Source organism: Microcaecilia unicolor, chromosome 3 (assembly GCF_901765095.1).
Source record: "Microcaecilia unicolor chromosome 3, aMicUni1.1, whole genome shotgun sequence".
Classification (NCBI taxonomy): domain Eukaryota; kingdom Metazoa; phylum Chordata; class Amphibia; order Gymnophiona; family Siphonopidae; genus Microcaecilia; species Microcaecilia unicolor.
The window spans coordinates 388,065,364-388,082,946 of NC_044033.1; the positions used below are offsets into that span (position 1 = coordinate 388,065,364).

At 42.0% G+C, this 17,583-nt stretch overlaps 1 protein-coding gene across 2 annotated transcripts in view; it reads right to left on the minus strand.

The window, feature by feature from the left end:
• EFR3B (EFR3 homolog B) overlaps positions 1-17,583 on the minus strand; it is a 295,910-nt gene that overhangs the window by 100,973 nt on the left and 177,354 nt on the right. For both annotated transcript variants that reach the window (XM_030198680.1, XM_030198681.1), the window contains one exon: positions 7,078-7,228. In XM_030198680.1, the coding sequence (XP_030054540.1) occupies positions 7,078-7,228 (151 nt within the window). The remainder of the gene's footprint in view (positions 1-7,077; positions 7,229-17,583) is intronic.

A 17,583-nucleotide genomic window follows, 5' to 3' on the forward strand; every position in this document is an offset into this window, starting at 1 on the left:
AAGTCTCCTAACTGCTTCCAATTGAGAGGGCAATGAATTCCATAGTTTGGGCCAGCAATATAGAACATAGAGGACCTAGGTTCCTCCAATTTAAGAGTACAAAATAATGGAAAATCTAATAGGTCCTTTGTAGCACATCTCAATGCCATTGATGGTTGATACATTTGTAAACTTGTGGCAACTGCAACAAGTATATGATTATTCAAAACCTTAAAAATCAATAGCAATATCTTGTATCAAACTCTTCACTTGATGGGAAGCTACTGGAGATATACGATAATATCTAGAAATACCCTAAATGATTTATGTGACAGCATTCTATCCGACTTGCAATGAATTCAATATTTGTTTAAGTATATCAAGCAACAATCCATTACAGAAATCACAATAAGGGACAATTAAACTTTGTACAACTGTCTTAAAATTAGATTGATTTAGAAAAAGGTGTGAGCAAAACCTAAATAAATAAATATTGTCTTCGATGCCTAGCTTCAGTATTGAAAAAAACAACCTGACTAATTTTCCAGCATACCCATATATCCCCAGATTCTATATAGATTAACTCCATCCTTTTTCCATATAAGGATCCTTTGTGTTTATGCCACACATTTTTGAATTCCATCACCATTTTTGTCTCCAACCCCCCCCCCCCCCCCCCCAAGACAGCATTCCAGGCATTCACCACTCTCTCCATGAAAAGTACTTCCTCACGTTATTCTTAAGTCTACCATCCTGTCTCTGGAAGAGGTTTATATGTATATTCATACCTTTCAAGTATTTAAATGTCTGCATCAGTGGCGTAGCCACAGGTGGGCTTGAGTGGGCCGGGGCCCACCCACATAGGGCTCAGGCCCACCCAACAGTAGTATATGTTTAGCGGTAGCTGGTGGGGATCCCAATCTCTGCCAGCTGAAGACTTCCCCCTGATGGTAACGAAAATGCTGCTCTCCATGATACTGGCACCTACGCATGCTCAGTTTTCATTTCATGTCTGCTGCAGACTGACTGCCAAGGTGGAGAGAAGCATTTTTCCACCAGCTGAGATATTCTTTTGGTGGGGTGGAGAACACTTGGTGCCCACCCACTTCTTGCCTAGGCCCACCCAAAATCTGCTGTCTGGCTACGCCCCTGGTCTGCATCACGTCTCCCCTATTCCTCTTCTCCTCAAGGGTATAAATATTAAGGTCCTCTTTTCTCAAGGGCTTTTGGTGCAAACCCCAAACCATTTTTTTCACTTGTCAGATTATTTCACTGCCTTCAGATCTTAGACACTATCACCCCAAAGTTATTTTTCCTAAACTGTGCTTGCCAGTCTCTTCTATAGGTACAAAATAAGTACCTGTATGTAATATGTAAATCACTTTGATTGCAACCACTAATAGATAGTATATCAAACCCCATCACCTTTCCCTTTCTGTTTCTCTCTCCCCCTACCTCTTACGCCTCAGGTCACAGGTATTGCCTGTTGATGGCTAAAAGTCAGTCAAAAAACTCTTAAGATTGTGAGCAAGAAGATTCAAGAGTCTTACTAAAATGCAGGTTGTTTTTTTTTTGTGCTAATAGTCACAGACTGATAATGCTTGGCATCTAAATTATAATTTTCTAAAGTAATCCTCAAGTACAGCACTTCCAAACACCATCAATACAGCAAGACTCTCACTCATGCTTCCAACGAGAGGTTGAGGTGGAGGGATCCTAAACTTTGGGTTAAGTGGGTTTTTCTCCCCTGAAGTTTCTGCCAGTCCATCAATGTTCAGTATCTGACTCAGCAGGACACCACAGGAGCAAACTTCTTCTATTCTAAGGTGCTGAACATAAGAACCATAGTGGTTCCAGGCAGCAAGGTAGAGGTCTCAGAGGGAAAAAGCCTCATCTTGCCCTTCCTTTTAACCATTTTATAAAGAAATTCAGGCAAAGGAAATGCCAGCATCTTTGGAGCCTTAGAGCACAGTAGGGAAATGCAGTCCATTTTACCCTCCTCTGTGACTTCTGCCAGAAATATAGATTTGAACGTGGTTTCAGCCCCCACTTGACCTGAGGCCTTCACCCTAAAGACTATCTGGCCAGCTATTTTCAATATTAAGTGCATCCAATTTCTCCTATTTAGGCACACAAATGTGGAATGCACTACCAAAGACTGTGAAAAAGATTTACGACCATCTTAACTTCAGGAGATCATTAAAGACTTACCTGTTTTGGAAGGCCTATCCCACTGACCCTACTTAAATTCTTTAACTCTGCAACATTACATAACCTTAGATCGTATTGGACATTATATATTCCTTATTATCGTTGATCCTTTTTGTACCTTATATCCTAACCTTACCTGACCCCTATTTGAATCTATATTTGTTTACCCCTACCGGACTTGGCGTTCGCCTTTACAGTATTTTGTAAGACACATTGAGCCTGCTAATGGGTGGGAAAATGTGGGATACAAATGTTACAAATAAATAAATAAATAAATCTAGGTAAGTCTCTGATCTTACAAAAACTCTACGATTAGATATGCCATAAAAGATTTGGAGGCGGGTCTTTTACTAACGATTACCACATGTTATCGTTAGCAGAGTCCACAGGATTAAGATGGGCCCTGTGGCAGATAAATGCTAATCTATAGTTAAAGATCCCATTGGAAAAGAGAGTGTCTGATAATGAAGCAAAAATTTCCATGTTTGATGGTAAAATCATGAAAGTAGAAGAATCTATTACTAGTTTAAAATCTTTGGATTCTGCAATAAAGATGAACCTCCCAATATTCAAAACCATTTAACTGGCCAGGAACTGCACCTGGCCGGTTAAATGGCACTTAGCCGGCTATCCACCGATATTCAGTGGGAGATCGCTGGCTATCTTCCGCTGAATTTCCCCAGTCAGTGGATAGCGGCCAGCCGGTTATTTCATACGATATAACTGGCTAGCCTGGAATATTCAGCACCAGTTAAGCGGCCAAATGTGGCTGCGTGAATAGCTGGTATATCTTTGGCCAGTCTGAACTTACAGTAACCAGCCAGTGCTGAATTTCAACTTGGCCGGTTACATTCAAACCGGCCAAAAATTAATTAATTAATTAATTTAAAAAAATAAAAATAAACCAGATATTCAATGCCAGTCATTGGAAACAGCCCAGCATTGAATATCCAGAATCACTGCCGACCACGGAAGTTAGCTGGCTAACTCCTGCGGTCTGAATATCGGGCCCGAAATGTTTAGAAAATACAGTTAGAGCCTGTAATCTGAGAATTCTTAATTTTCTGCTTCTACCCTCTATTTTTCCTAAGGAATTATTTTTAAGATATCTAAAGGAGATTTTGAATATACCAGCTGATAAAATTCCTCCTGTTACTACGATTTACAGTATCCCTAGTCAAAAGAGGGTTGGAAGATGTTCTTATTTAGAATCTGTCCAACCTAGAGAACCTTTGGATGTTTCTATTTTTCTGGAAACTTCAGACTCTGAAATGGCTCAACATGCAACACTTTTGGTGTCTTTTGGGTTGGTGTCCAATAATGAATGCTTGCTTCGATTGTATTTTTAGGCATCGCGAGAAACTCTTTCTTCATTATAAGATCTGTATGTATCCAGATGTATCTAAGGAAACTCTGAGGAAGAGGAGGCAATTTTTGCTTCTTCATCCTGCTGTCTTGCAGATGGGGGCTTTATTCTTCTTAAAGTTTCCTTGTAAATGTGTTGCAAATGTAGGGGTACTTTTACTAAGCTGTACTAAAAAATGACCTGTGCTATGACTAGCTCGTGGGTTTCACATATGCTGAGGCCACTTTTGTATTTCCCCCATTAATGGCTATGCGCTAATTTCCCAATTAATGTGTGGCCATTAGCGTGGGAGCCCTTACTAATACCTATTTTCTAGGCGGTAAGGGCTCCTCTGCTAACCACGCACAAATCAGTTAGCATGTGGCAATCTAGCTGCATTAACCGATTTGTGCTGGGCATGCTTACTCTCCCCCCCCCCCCCCCACCCAAACATGCCCGTAGCCCTAAAAAAATAAGAAATACTATTTACCACATGGAAAGCGTGCACTGATCCAAAAACTACCATGGGATGCCTGAGTGCACCCCGCGGTAATGCTTTTTAGCCTGTGGTAAGCAGGCATTAGTGCTTACCGCAGCTTAGTAAAAGGGCCCTATAGTGAATTTTGCCCCTCCTGTTCGCCCCTCGGCGGCTATGGCTGAGTTATATCCAAGTGCCAGCACTGAAAATTCAGCTCTTTGGTGGTACCTGGAAGTTCTTTCAATGCCATACACACATAGCTATCCAGTTAGGGCTGCTATTTAAGCAGTCCCGCTTTTTTTTGGTTAGCTATGTGGGCATTGTCACTGAATATTGCTGGTGCCCATATAACTCCTAGCTCTGCCCTCTGACTGCCCTGGCACTAATCAGAAAGTGTTGCAGCAGACAGAGGGGTTATTCAGCGGCAGTGCCCAGGTAAGTGCTGTTGAATGTACCCTCCTAACCTAGTCAGCAGAATTTAAGCAAGTAGGAGCTCTCTTGCCCACTTAAATCATTTTGAATATTGGGCCTTGGATTTCCCCAAGTCCACCTGGTTTATGGATTATGCAGTGACGTAGCCAGACGGCCAATTTTGGGTGGGCCTGAGCCCAAAGTAGGTGGGCACAAAATTTTCTCTCTGTCTCTGCCCCCTTCCTCCCTGCACTCTCCACATCTCCTACCTTTGTTGTCTGGTCATTTTATTTTTCCATTATGTTGGTTCAAGTTTCTCTTTTCCACTTTCCTGTCTTTCTGTTAATTCTCCTTCAAGCAGCTGCTCTTCATTTGTCTTTTCTCCACTCTCATTCCATTCCCTCACTACACTGACATATTGATGTTTGTTTCATTTTAGCTCTTTCCTATCTTTTTTCTTTCTTTCCTGCTCTCTGTCCACTAAAATTTCATCTTCTAATCCTTTTCCTTTTTACTTTTCAGATACCTATCTGATTTCCATCTCCTTCTTTCACCCACTAGCTCTCCTATTCCCCCATCTCACTCCTTCTCCAGCCTTCTATCTTCAATCTACTCCCCGTAATCACTATCATCCTCTTGTTCACTTCCTTACCACCCCCTTGGCCTTCCACATGGTTCCACCATCCCAGTGTCTGCCTCCTTCCAACCCTTCTAGCCCAGCATCTGCTCCCTTTTTCTCCTCTCTCCACCCTCTATCCCCTCCTAACATCTTCCTGTCCTTTCGCTCTTTCCTCTTGCCCCTTCCCCCAGGGGCCAGCATTTCTCCCCCTCTTCCCTCCCACCCATATTCCAGCATTTCTCCCTCATTGTCTTCTACCCCTGGATCCATCTCCCTCCTTCTTCCCCCTCCTCCGCCCTCATGTTCAACATTGTTCCCTCTTTTCCTCTTCTCTCTCACCCTTGCATCCCAAGTCTAACATCTGTTTCCCCCTTTGCAGCATCTCTTCCACTACTATGTAACATTTCTCCTTCATCCCTCTCTCCCTTGTGCAGTACTTTTTCCTCCCCTCCCAGGTCCAACATTTCTCCTTCTTTTGTCATTCACCCCTCCTTCCCTCCCTACCCTACCCTACATCCAGCAATTATCCCTCTCTCTCCTCCCATATCCCAATAATGATCCCCTTTCTTCTATTCTCCCATGCATGTCTCCCTCTCCTACACCCCCCCTGCATCTCTCCCTCTCCTCCCTAACAATTTCCCTCACTCCTACCCCCTGTGTAGCATCTCTTTTCTTTCCCTCCCTTCCACTCCCATGCCCAAGCAGCCCAACAATTTTATCTTCTCTCCAACCCCCCCTCCATGCAGCATCAGGAGCATCATGGCACCAGCACGTTTCAAAGGGTTGCTGGCTGCATGTAAGAGAGAATTGCTGTACTGCTGCTGACTGACCCAGAAGCCAGCAGCCAGCAGCAGTGATTCTTACAGGCTACCAGCAACCCTTTGAATCGGCGCAGCAGAAGAGAGAAGGCAGCTTCGGTCCCTGCATTTCTTTCTTCGATCATCGCCGGCAGCGCTGCCATTCACACAGGCAGCTTCGCTCCCTTCTGCCGCGTCCATCCGGCCCATTCTGATGCACTTCCTGTGTATGTAGGGCCAGATGGACGCAGCAAAGTGTGGGCGGAGCTGCCTGTGTGAATGGCAGCGCTGCCGGCGACGATCGAAGAAAAGAATGCAGCGCTGGCGGGGAGGACAACGAATTTGTGCAAGCGAGCGAGCGACGTGGGCAGGTGGGCCTGGAGGGAAATTGGGTGGGCCTGGGCCCACCCAGGCCACCCGTGGCTACGCCCATGGGATTATACCTCCAGGAACTTGTCCAAACCTCTTTTAAACCTAGCTATACTAATAGCTTTTGCCACATCCTCTGGCAATGAATTCCACAGTTTAAAAGAGGCTTGAAGAAAGTAAAACTTAGGAATCATCAAAAGTCTGCCTAAGTGTTTGTATGCAACCATCTATCATTGTTGGGGTCTTTGCAGCAATCAGACTGTAGTTTTGGTAAAAAAAAAAAAAAAACATATCACATATTACTTTATATATGACTGTCTATACATTTCAATGCTGAATTATAAGAACTGTATACAGCCACATAGAATATTATTACACTGCTCGGCAATCAAGCTCACACTGAGGGGTCCTTTTACTAAGGCGCACTGAAAATGGCTTGCGGTAGTGTAGACGTGGTTTTGGGCACGCGCCAATCCACTTTTTAGCACGCCTGTAAAAAAGGTCTTTTTCTTTTTTGTTTGCTGAAAATGAATGTGCGGCAAAATCAAAATTGCAGCACGTCCATTTTGGGTCTGAGACCTTATCGCCAGCCATTGACCTAGCAGAAAAGACTCACACGGTAACCGGGCGGTAATGACTTACGTGCGCCAAAAGCCACTTGGAGCGCCCGTTACGCACACCCAAAAATAAAAAGCTTTTCGGATGCACATATTGGATGTGCGCCAAAAATGAAATTACTGCAAGAGCCACGTGGTAGTCGGGTGGTAACTCCATTTTGATATGCGTTGGGGGGCGTAGATGCTTACACGGCTTAGTAAAAGGGCCCCTGAATGAATGAATAAATGAGCACTTAATAGCTGATCCTTACCGAATTTGTGCCCAAGATCTGCAGGTCTGGCTTTTCAGATTCTAAAAGTTTGGCCACCATCTTCAAGAAACTTTCCACAAAGAGGTTAATGCTTTGACAGTGACAGGCCATCAGCAGTTGGTCCAAGGCTTCCATAGCAATGCACACATATCTAGAGGAAGGAAATGCAAGTGTAATTCATCACCATTATCTGATCATCTGATCAACTTATTGTTAAAGCAAAAGAACAAAAACAAACAAAAAAACAAGAGGGTTAGAGCAAACAAGCTATAACACTTTGTGACTATAGTCATAGGAAAAAGGTTTCTTTTAAAACATGGGCCTAATATTCAGCTGGTGGCACTCAGCATTTTGCTGACCACCGCCGGAATTATTCCCAGAAATTTGATGCCGGGCCATATCAGCACGTAACTCCACCCCCCCTAAAATAGCCAGTTTCAAGTTGTGCACTAACCTGACACAGTGGCGTAGGAAGGGGGGCGGTGGGATGGTCCGCCCCGGGTGCATGCCACTGGGGGGGTGTCAGCTTCGCTAGTTCCCTGCTCCCTCTGCCCCGGAACAGGCTACTTCCTGTTCCGGGGCAGAGAGAGCAGGGAACCAGCGGAGCGGATGCAGCTCCCAGCGACGTGCAGTCAGGGTGGATCGGCCCTCCCACCCACTCCCCGCTTTCCTATGCTAGTAAGAATGTGCTCCGGGGGGGGGGGGTGCGCACCAAGGGGGGTGCGCCATGCTGCACCCGGGGGGGGGGGGTGCGCAGCGGTGACCCGCCCCGGGTGTCACCCGCCCTCGCTACGGCACTGACCTGACATTTCAGCGGTGCTATCCGGTTAAGTGCCATTAAATATGACTGATTAGCCCCAAACAAGCAATTTAACCGTTCAGGAGCCATTTCTAGCTGGTTAAATCGCTTTGAATATCAACCCGCACCATTTCAACATAGTATAATTGCTGAAATGCTATATTCATAACTTGCATGTTTAGATATAAAAGCCAGCAAACCATGTTCAAGATGATATGATTTCACTGTACTAACAATACATTTATGACTGAGCATCAAAGGTTATGCTCCCTACATTTTATTAGGGATTCTGCATAATCCTTGAAAGCTAGTCTCAAACATATTATTTCAGTAAAGAGATGTCAGCTTCAGCTGTAAGCTGATCCTTATTCATGGTGGTGGACTAACGGGAGAATTATATATTATTAAGCTGAACACCTTGGGGCTTATATTCAGCTGGCAGAAGGCAGCCAGCATATGTGCTGCAGTTGGCACTGACTCCAGATATTCAATTCCAGGTCATTTTCAGTAACCAACATTGAATATCTGAGGGTTTTTTGGCTGGTGCTAAATCATCTACGCTAATACTCAGCACTGGCCGGTTAACTTAAAGGCAGTCCAATTTGCCCACTAAACTTAGCCTGTCAGCGTTGAATATTGCTGGTTATCGCATGATATTACCAGTTAACATTTCAGCACTGACTGCAGATATTCAGTGGAGATAACCAGCTTTCTCATAATTAATATTCACAGTAAGGTGCCAAAATGCTATTTAGTCAGCAGTCATTTCTGGCCAGTTAAATAGCTTTTAATATTGGGGGCTTAAATTCAAATATTTTGCTGGTGGTTTTCCTGGTTGGTGATGAGGGGAAATGAAATGTGTGTAACTATCCTGAATAAAACATGAGCCAAATGCTAATCCTTAGTTTTTATAGTATCATTATGAGAAGCAATATTATACATCCACTTTAGAAAGAAAGCACAGTGATACTGTAACTGTAAATTTTATGGTAATATTTAAGGAACTTTATTGTCCTGCTCAGCAGCTCAGACCTTTACTAGGACCCTTTAATGTTGCTCCAAAAAAAAAAAGCTGAAGTGATTTACAATAATTAAAGCAATCTGTGGGATGCCTCTGCTAAAACCTAGATAACTGCAGGGCCAGCTTAACCTATAGACCAGGTGAGACGCTGGTTCAGGAAACCAGTGATAAAAAGTGTCAAAATCACTGTTCCCTTTAGGTACCCAAAGGTTTGGTATCTCTCCCTCTCTGTGCCCTCTACCCCATCCCCTGTTCATGGTCTAGCATATCCCCTCTCTCTCATCCCCCCCCCCCCCCCCCGAAGTCTACTTTCAAACTTGTCTTTACTCCTAGAAGTTGCCATCAGCATCATTGATAACACACTGCCTGTAGCCAACCCAAATCCTTCCCTCTGCCATATTCTGCCCCTCCTGACACCTCTTCATGTTTCTAGGGGGGTTGCATGTGGCAGAGGGAAAGCTCTAGGACTGGTCACAGGCAGCATGTGTGAATCAATGCTGCAGCCAGAAACCTCTAAGAATTAAGACAAATTTGAAGGTAGACTGGGGTGAGGGGGGAGATACCATATCACCGGTGGGGGGAATGGAGGGAAAGATACCAGACTGCAGGTAAGGTGGGAGTAGAGGGAATGATATCAAATCATGGGCAAGGAGGGAGAGTAGAGAGAGAGAGAGAGATACCAGATCATGAGTGGGAGGGGAGTAGAGGGAGAGATACTGGATCATGGGTGGAGGGTACCAATATAGAGGAGGGGACGACAATGCAAACATTGTCTCAGGGTACCACATTCCCTTGTGCTGGCCTTGAATAACTGCTATGTCATAAATCAAAACTCACACCAACAATTAGGAATAAAATAAATGACTTATTTTAAAGTTAGCTCTTAAAACTTTATAAAACCTCTGTTTTGTAATAAAACTTTTATGAAGAAGTCAACAAAATAGAATGAACCACTACTCTCTAGGAGGACACATTTCAGTCAACAATGCAATGACAAACTTTTCTTCCCTGAGAGTTTCATAATTTCCAAACCATTTCATTAAGCAAACAAAGACCAATAGTTCCATTTTATAACATGAAGGTACAACTACCAGCAAAGCTAATATTTCCCTCCATCATTAGTTTCAGGAGTCCGTATAGGTTCTGATATGTTTTTATATATGGCCCATGCTCATGCTCAGTTTCACTAAAACCGAGCATGCATGCAACGTGAGGGGAAGCAGGGCAGACAGTGCGCAGAGAACAACGCTGGAGAAAGGCTTCAGCTGACAGGGGTTGGGGACCCCCACCAGCCAGGTATGTGGACTTGTGCAAGTAAGTCTGAGTATGCTGAATTATATACTGCAAACAGTTCTTATATCTACACAAACTCCAGATACACTGAGGGGTGAGGCTATTACATTTTAAAGTGTTTTTCCACATCTAAAGCTTGTTTTATAAAACTGCTTCAATAGAAATAAAACAAAATAAAACATGGAAAATAAAATAAGATGATACCTTTTTTATTGGACATAACTTAATACATTTCTTGATTAGCTTTCGAAGGTTGCCCTTCTTCGGCGGATCGGAAATAAGCAAATGTTGGTAGATGACAATATATATAAGTGAAACATCAAAGATTTCAGTGACAGTCTAACAGGATGGGGTGGATGGGTGAGGGACAGGGAGATATGCATGGAGACAGGAGGGTGACAAAGCAGTACAATTTTATGGTTTATAATGGGCTAGAAAACCCAGATCTTTGTTAAGTCCTGTCTGATGGGTGTCAAAATATTTAATCATTCTGACTTCAAAAGTCTTACGTTCCTGTATTGTTTTAAAGTTTCCTTTCAGGATTCTTACCATGAAATCACTGGTACAGTGTTCTGGTTTTGTGAAGTGCTGCCCCACAGGGGTGACATCCTGATTGTTACTAGCAATTTTCATAGGGTGTCTATGTAAGTTAAATCTCTTCTTTAGCATCTGACTTGTTTCTCCAATGTAGCAGCCTTCGTTGCATTTTTTACATTGAATGATATTTTCAAAATTGCACCGAGAATCCATCTATTCAGCCTGGCTTTTCCGTCTTTTAGTTAGTTGCCTTCCTGTCTCTCTCCCTTATTTCGTATCTTTCTTATCTATCTCATTCTAGTTATCCATTGTTTTATATGGTATCCCGCTTAGGTACCACTGTTTTTGGTCCCTTGTGGTATATCAAATAAATAAATGATGACGATGATGATGATATGTACCATTGCATTTAGGCACCTTTTCATAGAATAGCCAATAGACAGAAGTTTGGCATTTATACACACATGTGCACATATACACATGCAGGTGCCAATATTTTGGTCATTTATGTGTGTTCTTAGTGCCCACGTTATAGAATTGCTCCCATAATGGCTGAGGAAAATTGCAGTTCTGTTCATTACTACTGCAGACAAGGTGGATGACATCTTCTAAAAATGCTCAAAAAACAACATTTTCTCTGAACTGGAACAGAAAATGCCATCTTTGTAAGTAAGGACAAATACACAAGGATGCTCTCGTATTGCCAGAACTCCTAGCACAAAACAGTAAAGATATTTGGAACCTACATTCTAAGTCTGTAGACATGTGTGCTGATATAAGTGACAGCAGCAAAGAATAACCAGAACTCAGACACATAAGACATCACCCTGCCAGAAATCAGAGAAAGACCTCTTGAGGACAGCGCCAGAACTTGGCCTGGCCAGCTGCCAACTTGTGGAGTAAGTAAGGCTCTGAGCTTTAGCCTGCGTGGCTAGTATTTGCAAATATTTCTTGTGTTGCATATGCTTTATGAGACATCTCAAGTGAAAGCTAATATGTGCAGTTACCTAAATTTAGCTTCTGTGCTATGCTGGAGTCGGTGTCATCTGTGAATTGCTCTAGTCTATACGTTGGAATTTATTTGCTAAGATAATATAACATTCTCCTGACATGATTCCATAGTTTCCTGATTATTCTTAGCACTGTTATATTATCTTGTTGCCAATTTTTCATCTCCTGCTTGTTACACAAGGGCTAATATCCAAAAGCCCTTGTGCAGCTAGTATTGGGAATTGGCCATAAAGAGGGTGTATTTATAACAATACATCTAGGTTAAGAAGCCAAGTTGGCACCTACTTAGGTGCTATTTTCTAAAGACACATAGATGTCTATGGTGCTCATTTTCAAAGTACAAAGACTCCTCAAAATGGCAAAAAAGAAAGTGTATATCTGCCAAAAGTATTCAAATAGCAATTTGGGAAAGGCAGGAAAAAATAGGTCTAACATTACAGTTTGTCTAGCAAGGGGGCATGTTAGGAGTGGGGAGGAAGCTATAATCCAGTGCTTGCTACACTTTTATCTGTTGGACCACTCTTCCTTTATTAGGTCTTCATTGTTATTTTTATTTTCATTTTTTTACTCTTGCTTTACTTTCCCCCACATAGTTCTCCATTGTCTATTTATCATTTCTTATCAGTTAGTGTTATCTAGTGCGTTTTTTCTAGCAAAAAAGGTGCCGGTACTCAAATGCAAGGCCACTCTTCAGGGGTGGGGTGATCACTGAAGGACCCACCCCACAATAGCCAAGCCCCCTGTAACCTGTCACAGAATCTATGACAAGGCAGAATTGGTGTGTAGAGCCTGAGCTCTTTCATTAAAACTTGGGGTCCATGGGTCAATTTTAGCAGACAATGGAAAAGGTGCCGGTCAGTACCCCTTCAAAAAAAGCCCTGGTGTTATCTCACTAGCCTTGTTTAGTTTCTCCGTGTTACAGCTCAGTTTTTTATGTATTGACTGAGCTGTTCTTCTATTTGCTACCGCCTTAGGTTTTTTTGTTTAAAACAATCATGCATATTCCTGCCTGCCATGTTGTCTACATCTTTTAATGAACATGCATCGCGTTTTATCTTCCTACGTGTTTGGAGGGCTAATCACTTAGTTTTCTACCAAATTCAATCGTCCAACACACATTTATTTCTAACCCCTTTTTGTTTTTAACAGCTTATGTGCAATTTATTAGCTCTTTCAGAAGTTGCATTCCGGGTCTATATTATGATACAATAAGTCTGTGGAAATATTTTACAACTTCAAGGCATGTAAATGCTGAACTTTAAAACAGCCCAACGTGATCTATGTAGTAAACAGATATCGCGTTCAGCTTCTCTAAAGTTCAGCATTTACATGCCTTGATATTACAAAATATTTCCACACAATTTGAAGTTTTAGTGCTGATTGTTCAGGACCCCCAATGAAGGCAGAATAGCCAAAACATGGCTTGAGTTGGGTCAAGCTATCAGCTTCTGTGTTTTCATTTATGGAATAAACTTTCATTTTGTTCAAGTCAAGTTGCCCACAGTCTTTTGCTGTCTGAAGAATTTTTTTTGTCTTGCTCCAGTTTGCATTGGATTTGTGGCATCTTCCACTCTTGTGGTGTTACTGTTCTCCTTGTAGAAGATTTTTTTTTCCTTTTTTTTTTGGATTGACAAATTTTTAAGACCACTTATTCCCAAGATTACCTCCTACATTAGAGAGTCTGCTGATATTATTACCACTTTGAAACAGATACAAGTTGAGGGTGAGATTCTTCTGGTCACACTGGACACTGAATCATTATATACAAATATCCCACAAACTGAAGCTATAGAAGTAATAACAGATGTGTTGATCAAGGAACATGTATGTTCTCACATTCCAGTGGAATTTATAGTGGACTTAGCATCTATAGTCTTGAAAAATAACTTTGTTTGTTTTTATGGTACATTTTATCAGCAAGTGAAAGGAACTGCCATAATTGCACCCTCTCTTGCAAATCTTTATGAAGAAAGATTTGAGAAGAGGGGTTTTTTTTTAGCAACATCCATGGAATAAGCAGATCATTTTATGGAGATGACATATTGATGACATCATCATGATTTGGAAAAGAACTGTGGGGGAACTGCAAGACTCCGAATCTTGTATGAATTTGATTGTTTCAGATGGGCTTTTGATAAGAAATGTATTCTTTTTTTACGCATTTGTATTATTTTTATTTATTTATTTGTTGCATTTGTATCTCACATTTCCCCACCTATTTGCAGACTCAATGTGGCTTACAATAATACATCCTAACATCGTCAATCAAGAGTAGATAAAACAATTGGTTACATAAAGAACAAGTGTAACACAATGGATGGTACCTTCCATAATGACCTATACATGAGACCAATGAATGTAAACAAATATTTGGACTTCAGAAGCTGTCATACTCAGACACTAAAAATGAATTTTACCATACAGTCAGTTCCAAAGGTGCAAGCGACTGTGTTCCAAAGACTCTTTTTTTTAACAAACAGGCAAGAGAGATGACTTGCCGATTTCAGTCCAAAGGATATCCCTTTGAAGCTACTGTTAAAAGATACAACAAAGCTGCACAAGCTAATAGAGATGTGCTTACTCAGGCCAAAAGAAAGGGAACCAAACAACAAAGTAGCATGTGAACTACCATTCACACACTTATCAAGAGACATCATTAAGATTTTGCATTAACACTGGCACATTATCTAGGGGATTGAGCGCTTCAGAGGAAGGACATTATGATTGCCCACAAGAAAGGAAGAAGGATATGTTGGTCCACTCTGCCCTCTCTGGATTAAGTCACCAGCCCATTCGGAGACAGGGCATCGTAAGTGTGGCATGTTTTCCGTGTTTAAAGTTAATATCAACATCAAAATATTTGTTCATCCCATCACAGGAGAAACATATGGACTCAGGAGTTTTAGGAATTGCAAGAGCTCAGGTGTGATTTATATTGCAGTGTGCCCATGTGGGCTACTCTACATAGGTAAGGCCATACGAGCATTAAACAAATGAATTCTGGAACACAAAAGTGCACTCAAGAGAAAGGCGATGGAAAAGCCACTTGTGTAGCATTCAACAGAGAAGAGTCATGTGTTTGAACACCACAGTTTCTTTGCACTCAGTATGCCATGTCCCTTATGGAGGGGGACATAGGTAAGACCATACGACTATTAAATAAACAGATTCTGGAACATAAAAGTGCACTCAAGATAAAAATAATGGAAAAGCCACTTGTGCAGCATTCAATAGAAAAAAGTAATGTGTTTGAAGACTACAGTTTCTTTGCACTCAGTATGCCACGTCCCTCATGGGAGGGGGGGGGGGGGTTGACCTAAACAGACTGCTTTTACAAACAGAACAAAAGTTTATCTATAGATTTAACACAGTGACACCCTATGGACTTAATCAAGAACTAGACTTTACTGTGTTCTGTGATTCTTTTATGATAGCGTCAGTTATTATTTATTTATTTATTTTATGGCAGCTTCTGTATTTTTTGGTTTTTAGAATTGCACCTTTACTATTTATTTATTGAGATGATTTTTTTATTATGATGATGATTCCCTTCTTATTTTATTAGTTTATACATTTGTATGAACATATTTCTCCTGGATGTTTGCTGAAAGATGTTTCTACATATCGTTTAGAGGGATGGCTTACCAGGTTTTTCATTGGGATTTTTATATTTGCATTTTATATTTTATGACCAAGTACATTCCATAATTCATCATTTTAGTATGATTTTAGATGCCTCAGCCCATTTTGAGATGTTTTAGAGATGTTCCTAAGAGAATCCGCAAATGTGGAGAACACAAAGGTCCCACGGAGCAGTCCAAACGAAAAGAAGATTGACCACGGCAACCAGAGACTGGAGGGGCATAAACTTGAGTGAAAACCGTTTATTAATAAAAAAAACTTGCCAAAAAGGAAGGTACATGCATCCTTTTCTTCCAGCTCTGTGGCTTCCTTGGAGCTTTGGCAACAGCTTTTGCGGCTTCTGATAGTGCGCTTTCGTCTGGTGATTTCTGACCACGCTGTCTGCCCGCTGCCTTGACAGAGCTGACTTCTGACCATGCTGCCTGTTGCCTGCCTTGACCAGAACTGACCTCTGACCACGCTGTCTGCTACCTGCCTTGATCTTCTGACCACGCCATCTACTGTCTGCCTTGACCAGAGCGGACTTCTGACCATGCATTTTTCACAGTCTCCATTTTGGAAAAGCATTTCTCCATAGCAAATAATTTAAAAAATTACATGTTTAGAAAAAATATAAAAATTACTATGCAATTTGGTAAAAGTATCATAACCATTAGTGCCACTGAACTACATATAAGGTACATTTTTCATAGATTTAAACACACATTTCAAAACGTTCACATATTTTTGTCATAAATCTCTACCAAAACTCCTATAAAATCAGAGACGTCCAGTCTAATAAATTCTGCCTTGCCCCATGCACACCCTCTAGCAATGCCTGCTAAAAAAAAAAAAAAAATCCAAATCTCAGACATGGCCCAACCTAAAACATTCTCATTTAACCCCAAAATAATTTTTTCAAAATATTTCACAGTACTAGACCACCTAAAGAGGTTCTAAGGGACCCAAAACTACCATTAAAATCCTTCAAAAATTAACCCCTTAATTGACAGCCCAACGGGACCAAAAAAATACATTTTAAAAATAAGCTTTAAGCAATTTCTTGGGCCACCAGACCCCTTACCTGGTCCCCAGAAGGGTCCTCACTTGACCTCCACCACTGGTCTGGGTCCCAGAGGTCCATCCGCGGCTGCAGCAAACCACTGCGATTTACCACAGTAGCCTCGTAAAATCGAGGCCCCAGCTTCATTTTAGGCTTAGTACTGGTCCGAGAGTGCTACCGCGCATGCACAAAAAGGCGTGCATGCGCAGAGCCTCCTCTACAGGCTGACACCGCCCATTCTCTCCATTGCACCCGACCGGGAAACAGCGCCCCGCAGTCGGGCAGCACTGCAGCACGCCACAGACAGCGCGGCTGTGATATGGAGGCCCTGAAAATGCCTCCAGAACCACAACACTGGCCACCAGTGACTCTGGAAGCCCCTGGAATGGCCCAGGTTCACCCGGGCCCAAGGTACAAATTTAAATAAACCTAACGGGTTACATTATCTAGACCTATTTCAATCACATCCAGGATACAAAAGGTGCCCTGAGCAGCTGACCATTGGAGGGATGGTGGTATCACCCCTCCTTCATCTCCCAGTGGTCATTAACCTCCTTCCATCCCCTAAAAAGTGAAAGTGACAGTGGATACCAAGCTCAATGACAGCTTCAGGTATTATGGACATTCCTAATGGAGCAGCAAGCAAGTGTGAGAAGCAGCCTAGGGATCAGTGCAGTGGACTTTGAACAGGACCCAGGTGTAACTCCCACTTTAACTCTTCATTTCTGTACAAATATGTGAGCCCTTCTAGAACATAAAAATATCTACTGTACCTGAACTTATAAGACACATGCAAGTGTGATGGCTATTGTAATAATATACTTTTAGGTACAGTAGGTTTTTATCTGTTCCAAAGAGCTCAGAATAACATACAAAAGAATTAGGGTGGGACTTGTACCTGGGTCCCATTGTTTAAAGTCCACTGCACTGACCACTAGGCTGCCCCTCTGCTCTGCAGGAACGTCTATGTGGCTATTTGTGTACAAATGTTGCCAAACAGATTATTTTGTGCCTGTATTTTTATTTTGGACATTTCATTTTGGAAAATGGCTGTTCATTTTGGATGTTTTCAACACAAGAACACCCTTCTCACATATTTTCAAACAGGAAATCTCAACGTTTTTCCTATTCAAAAATGGTTGTGAGATAGACATTTGTTTT